This window comes from Eurytemora carolleeae, unplaced genomic scaffold, assembly GCF_000591075.1.
Source record: "Eurytemora carolleeae unplaced genomic scaffold, Eaff_2.0 scaffold68, whole genome shotgun sequence".
Lineage (NCBI taxonomy): Eukaryota > Metazoa > Arthropoda > Copepoda > Calanoida > Temoridae > Eurytemora > Eurytemora carolleeae.
In genome coordinates this window covers 472,367-479,616 of record NW_019396093.1, presented here as the reverse complement: position 1 = coordinate 479,616, position 7,250 = coordinate 472,367, and the positions used below count along the sequence as shown (strand labels likewise).

The 7,250-nt window shown below is 31.3% G+C and overlaps 2 protein-coding genes across 2 annotated transcripts in view; both read right to left on the bottom strand.

Moving 5' to 3' along the window:
• LOC111694703 (salivary glue protein Sgs-3) lies at window positions 1–6,020 on the bottom strand. Its single transcript, XM_023463692.1, has 6 exons — window positions 5,895–6,020; window positions 5,154–5,199; window positions 3,912–4,021; window positions 2,068–2,608; window positions 1,141–1,192; window positions 1–119 (listed from the first exon to the last, which is right to left on the bottom strand). Exons 1-6 carry the CDS (start codon window positions 5,946–5,948, stop codon window positions 56–58), a joined length of 867 nt encoding a protein of 288 aa, XP_023319460.1. The 5' UTR covers window positions 5,949–6,020; the 3' UTR covers window positions 1–55.
• An 86-nt stretch (window positions 6,021–6,106) lies between these two features.
• The window catches only part of LOC111694702 (uncharacterized), a 12,513-nt gene continuing 11,369 nt past the window's right edge, over window positions 6,107–7,250 (bottom strand). The window contains exons 15-16 of the mRNA XM_023463691.1: window positions 6,867–6,939; window positions 6,107–6,124 (exon numbers count right to left, since the gene is read on the bottom strand). Coding sequence (XP_023319459.1) covers window positions 6,107–6,124; window positions 6,867–6,939 — 91 coding nt within the window. The remainder of the gene's footprint in view (window positions 6,125–6,866; window positions 6,940–7,250) is intronic.

Sequence of the window (7,250 nt, the reverse complement as noted above, 5' to 3'; positions counted from 1 at the left end):
TATAAATAATTTCATTTTTTATTGTTTTTACAAATTTATCAGCATTGCTCAGGTTTCATGCATCCATAGGCTGTTCATCATTTTGATTTACAAGAGGTCTGTACAATACTGATAGAAACCTGAAATTTATAAACCATATTTTAAAAATAAATTTGAAAACAAACAATTTTTATGAATTTGATAGACCAATGGCGAGCCTCCCGAATCACCAATTATATTTATATAATTTGTTTATATTATGAATGTTGCTTGCGCTTCATAGGCTAGTTCAAAGATAATGATTACCTTGTCTATGATCCGACAAAGATAATTACCTTGTGATGATCTGACAAAGAAAATTACCTTGTGAATGATCTGACAAAGATGATTACCTTGTGTATGATTTGACAAAGATGATTACCGTGTGATGATCTGACAAAGATGATTACCTTGTGATGATCTGACAAAGATAATTACCTTGTGAATGATCTGACAAAGATGATTACCTTGTGTATGATTTGACAAAGATGATTACCTTGTGAATGATTTGACAAAGGTGATCACCTTGTGATGATCTGACAAAGGTGATCACCTTGTGATGATCTGACAAAGATGATTACCTTGTGATGATATGACAAAGATGATTACCTTGTGTATGATCTTACAAAGAGAATTACCTTGTGTATGATCTGACAAAGGTGATCACCTTGTGATGATCTGACAAAGATAATTTGCTTGTGTATAATCTGACAGAGATAATTACCTTGTGTATGACTGACAAATATGATTACCTTGTGTATGATCTTACAAAGAGAATTACCTTGTGTATGATCTGAAAAAGATGATTACCTTGTGTATGATCTGAAAAAGATGATTACTTGTCTATGATTCGACAAAAATAGTTACCTTGTGTATGATATGACGACGATACTATACTATACTATACTATACTATATGACAAAGATGATTACCTTTTGTATGATGTGAAAAAAGATGATTACCTTGTGATGATCTGAAAAAGATGATTACTTGTCTATGATTCGACAAAAATAGTTACCTTGTGTATGATATGGCGACGATACTATACTATACTATACTATACTATACTATACTATATGACAAAGATGATTACCTTGTGTATGATGTGACAAAGATGATTACCTTGTGTATGATCTGACGAAGATAATTACGAAAACTAAGCAGAATCCTCCTCCTTAATATATGGTTTCCAAACAAAATACACGTGCCACGTCAAACTTAAGTAAATTGTAGTAACTTTGAACTCTTATTTGTTTTCAATAAAAACTTATTTTACTAAAAAGCTATTCAGAAACACAAAAATGTTTTGAATTTCTTATATGTAACTCAATAAATGTTTTTCTTTTACTAAAGCTTAAATTCAAACTTAGAGGAGCTACGAGGTCACAAAGGCGCATTAATGTCGCATTATTTGACCAAAGGAACACTTCATTAAAAATTTAATTGCCTAATCTTTATATCTATGAAGGATGCAAGCTGAGGTTGGAAAATCTTATATTGTGGATCTGGAGATTAATACTTGATCTCTATCTCGAATTGATTTAATATTTATTCAATATCCCACATGGTAATCATACCCTTTCAGGGGTTGACGGGAGAGCATTGATCAGGGGAGGAATAATTAAAGTCAGATGTGGAATGGCATCGTTTTCTATAGATCCTCAAATTAAAAGTGCCGTAAGTGATTATCGAGATCAAGCGATCAACATTATGAGTATCCAACACAAAGGTTCCCAGGTCTGAGCTGAAAACTTTAGAATGGTGGATATTGAGATTAATGCTTAATCTTCTCTTTTTCTTAATCTCCAGATTAAATATTGCTTGTTCTCCTTTTGTTATTAATCTCCAGATTAATTAACCGATCGGGATTAAGGATATCCCATTCTAAAGTTTTCAGCTCTGATTGTTTAAATATTAGATATTTAAAACCTCAACTATTTGGTCTAAAGCAAAATTTATAGTTTAAAATACCAAATTTCTAGGACAATAGATTGTAAAGATGTAAGGTTCTTATAATTAAACTTTGTGGCTATAGTTTGGAAACCCTTCCTATAGATCCAACCACAGAGAATAGCGCTGTTGAGTAACCACCATAATCAGAAGGTTTTAAAGTGGGCGTTGTTGGTTCTATTGACGTGGGTTCTGATGTTGTTGTTGTTGTTGTAGAAACTGCTGTTGTGGTAGTAATAGGAACTGATGTTGTTGTCGATGTTGTGGTTGGCATTGTGGTAGTTTTTTTGGTAGTAGATGATGTTGTGGTTGGCATTGTGGTAGTTTTTTTGGTAGTAGATGATGTTGTGGTTGTAGAAGTTGTTGTTTTATAAGTTGTTGATTTTGGAGTAGTTGTTTTTGTTGTTGTGGTAGAAGTGGCTGTAGTTGTAGTTTTTGTGGTTGTAGTAGTAGTTTTTGTTGTTGTAGTAGTAGTTTTTGTAGTTGTAGTAGTAGAAGTAGTAGTAGTAGTTGTTGTAGTTTTAGTTGTTGTAGTCGTTGTAGGGATGGTTGTTGTAGTCGTCATTGTGGTTGTTGTTTTTGGTTTTGTGGTTGTTGTGGTGAAGGAAGCAGGACAATAGTGAAGAGCTTCAGAGCAAATCTAAAATAAATCATTGAAAATTTAATAAAGTATGTTGGCTCAAACATAAAGTTTGTTGGCTCAAACATAAAGTATGTTGGCTCAAACATAAAGTCTCAAACATAAAGTTTGTTGGCTCAAACATAAAGTTTGTTGGCTCAAACATAAAGTTTGTTGGCTCAAACATAAAGTTTGTTGGCTCAAACATAAAGTACAAACATAAAGTATGTTGGCTCAAACATAAAGTATGTTGGCTCAAACATAAAGTATGTTGGCTCAAACAAAAAGTATGTTGGCTCAAACATAAAGTATGTTGGCTCAAACATAAAGTATGTTGGCTCAAACAAAATGACAATTTTATTCAAATGTTCTCTTCTGGCCATCTTCCAATTTCTTCACGAAAAAATGTTCGCCGATTAGATTAAAAGGAATTGATCAACTATGCTTAATCTTCAAATTGACAATAATTACAAAACGAAAAAGCTAGAGATAGGGAGTAGTTGCCTGCAATAGTGTTCACAATCCTTAACACGAAATACGATAAAAATATAAAAATAGGTTTAATTCATAATCGTTAATTTTGTAAAAATAACGCCAGCCTGTATATTTGAAACATTTAGAACGTGATCTTTAAACTTAAACTGCTTTTTAAGAGCAAACTAGTTTTTTTAAACCAGAAACTTTGTAAACCAATTTTATATAAAATTTTCAAATTCCCCGACTACAAACAAGAAAAGTAGAAACAAAATGAGATAACAACATTTGTGGCTTGGGCTGTATATTGTTGCAGATGATTTTCAATTCCTTGAAAATAACAAAATTTCTTTTCTGTCAAATAAAAATCAAAAAGAGAAAAGAGAAATATTTTTTTTAGAATTGTAGATTCAAAAATCTGCAAAACAACAAGAAGAATTAAGGAACTACACCTTTTTTTACAAACCCTGAATCATATTTTTTTTTAAAGACCTGAATGATGGTGGGGGTGCAGGGCCGCCATGAGTCCTGCAAAATGATCTCAAAGCCTTAGTATTTGCAGATTAGTATTTAAAAAATGACCTGGCGTTAGAATAGATATAATAGAAGTAATAAATATTACTTTTAAAAGAAAAAGGTTAAAAATTCAATTAGTTATGTAGTGTATTGACAATCCAAAAAACATTGCATAACTATTAACGTATACAAATATTTTTTCAATCATTTTTTATAAATTACTTGCAATAAAATCTATTTTAAAGTGCCAGGTCATTTTATATACTCATCTGCAAATCCAGAGGCTTGGAGACCATTTGACGGGGCTCATGGCGTCCCTGGACCCCCTCCCTACCTGAACCGGATCAAACTGTCTTTTTATCACCATTTTGAAGACACTGATCAAATCAGGACGAAGAACATCAAGTCCTTTTTTAACAGCAATTCTGCAACCACTCACAACAACTGTAAAAATAATATTTTCTAACACAATTTGAGAGGTAATTACAACACGCATGGTACATTTTTGATTGCCGAGAATCTATTTTACAAAAAATAAAACGTGTATTTTACATTTTTAAATTTCAATTATCTTAATACATTTTCTCAAGGGATTATTTTTGGAAGGAACCTGAGCTGAAAACTTTAGAATGGGATACCTTTGATCCCGACTGCTTAATCCGAATATCCAATGTGGACATAGAAAAAAGTACAGAATAAAGTACAGAAAAATCAAAAACCGGTTTTTCAAAATTATAGAGTCCCTCCCGTTTCTGTATGTTAATCTTAAATGGCGCCTAAAATTTGAAATTGACCGGCTTCTGATACTGGACTCTGATTGGTTGAATTTTATAAACTTTTCAGGATACAAGTACAAGATTAGTTTAGTCTCGAGATTGAATAAAAGAGAGGATCAAGCATTGATCTCGATATCTACCATTCTAAAGTTCTCAGCTCTGATCACATTTTTAATAAAATTATTTGTAAGTATAGTTAATGAAAGATTTTAAACTTCTCGTAAAAACTATTTAATATTAAGTTCGGAGAAATTTCAATTCATGAAGAGCTCTGAGAGCAAAATTTTACATTCCAGTTTCAAAAGAAATTTAATTTTTCATTTTGAAAGGTCCCAAAATTATTGATTTCAATAAAGAGAAAAGATACTTAAGTCTTTTGAATACTAAATGCTAATTCACCCATAAAATTGTGGAATTTGAAGACGACATAAAAGTTATCTTATTTCTATATTGTAATACGGAAAACGGTTTTATTAAGTTATTAAGTAAAACTGGTTGATCAATTTTATACTTAAGTTATTGGACTACTTGAAATCATAGTTTGAGTCTAACAGTTGTCTCCCCACACTTGTATGCCTATTCCATTAGCGCCTGATCCAATCAGGGTTCAGTAATGTGTTTGTTGCCTATTCTGAACCAATAGAAATTGTATGGCGGTAACATATATCTTTCTATATATCTCATTATCCAATTAGAGTTATGAATCCTTTAATCGGCGCTAACAGTAAATGGAAATATTTACTTCTAGGAAATCAATATATATTCTTGCAGTTTACGGGTACCAGTGTAAGTACGTATACCTGGAAATATAACCACTTCACAGGCACTCAGAACCTCCTCTTCAAACTATAAAAGGAATATTATTTATGTTTAAATTTTGCACCCACCTCGGGCTCTACCCCCCCCCCCCTATGTACATTGTATTCAAATTAGCCATTATAATACATTTGTATTAATCATATGCGTGCTCAAGTGCCCGAAAGTATGCCAAATTACGCAAATTTCGTTCGAAATTTAAAAAAAAATTTTATGGAGATTCTCAACTTTTTTATCCCTGGCATTCGGTTTTTAAACAAAATAAGGACGTAAATTTAAATGCCTTAGTTGAGCTTAACATTTGGAACAAAATATGATCAGAATTTTTCTAGCAGTGCAAGTAAAGTAACTCTCCTTTTTTAGATTTGGCTGCTTTGCTCATTTTAGATGTACTGAAATATCAACGATTTGTATTAATCATTTATCATGGCAGTAATAAAAATAGAGTTTAGCTCATAAGAATTGATTTCCCTTTTATACAATTTAAAGTTTCAAACTTTAGATGATTACAGTAATAACCAGAAAACTCTTGAATAGGATTTTGACTTTTAAACTCAGGTTAGGCTTTAATTCGTCCATTGAACGTGTGAGGGAGGCACAGAAATTGTGCAGTGTAAACGGACCCATTTCTCAAGTGATTTAATAATTTTCTGGTAAAGCTGTCAAATGTACTTCAGTATTGCTCTAATGTCGTCTTCCTATTCTGGTTATCACCGAGTGTTTACCTGATCTACCACTAAATCAGAGTTATTTAAAACTTGTTTTTCAACCATCGACATAATCACCAGGCATTGACTACATTCTTTATCCTTATCAGCATCAGGATTAAATGTATCATCATCATCATCATTGTAATCCTAAAAAATTAGAAAAAAATAAAAAATTAAAGTGATAAAAACTTGTGTATTAGTAAAGGCTGCAAGTTGATTTAATTATATCATCTTGTACAGACAATCTGATTAATATTAATAATTTTTCATTTTCAGAAGTATTTTCTGAAAATCCATAATTATAATAAAAATACTAATGAAAGTAAACAATATATGAAGAAATGTAGATAAGTTGTAGAAGATATACTTGCTAATTAATACCTTTTTCATCTGCATTGATTTAGATTTCGAAATAAAAAGTCCAGCTTAATCGCGATTAAAATCTTTAGTATGTAACTTATAATAAAGTCTAAAAAATCTAAGAATAATCTTTAAAAGTGAGGAAAATTAAACTACAACCATAACTCTTAAAAAATGGAAAGAAAAGTCGACTTTCAATTAAACCCATTCAAAATAAAAATATTTAACCTTATTGCTTATCTAAAGCACCAACCCTATCACTACTTTGGTACTTAACAACCAGGATACGCTGAATCCTTATTCCTATGTTTGATGTCCAAATATGACAAATGATATATCATTGGAAAGCTGTTATGCTTTACTTTTGCATCTGCTTTGATATTTCAAACTTTTATTATTTGATCTAACAAAAGTCATAGTTTGAAATGTCAAAGGTTTACGACGTTGGAATCCAAAGATATAGGGATTCGGAAATCAGAGTTTGTGGCAAAGACTCATTTCCTTTCCAGAAAATACATCAATGTATAGACTCATATTATTCATCTTAGACTGTCTTTGATTTGACTTTTGGGCTTATTTTTCCAAAATAAAGAAACATCTCATAATGCAATAATTAAAATGGCTTACCCTAATCAGTCCAGCCAAAATTTTTGGCCCAAGATTAGAAATTGCAGTAGTACAAACAGTGGAATCCTTAAACCTAAAAGAAAGAAATATAATTAACTCAAACACTATCAAACATATGGTCTAACAATTGCAGTAGTATCTACTTGAGACATAATAAACCATATTTTAGATCTAAAAAAAAATTATATTTCTTATTTAAATCGATTTAAGTTTTTTTGTAGACCCGGGTCAAAAAAACAGGATGTTGAATAAAGACGTAAAAATGGCAATATTGGTGACACAAATAAAAACAAAGCTGAACGAATTCAATTTTATAGACTTAGTTGTTTCATCGAAAATAAAACGAAGAATATCTTTTGCGGGTAACGCTGAACATTGGGAGGG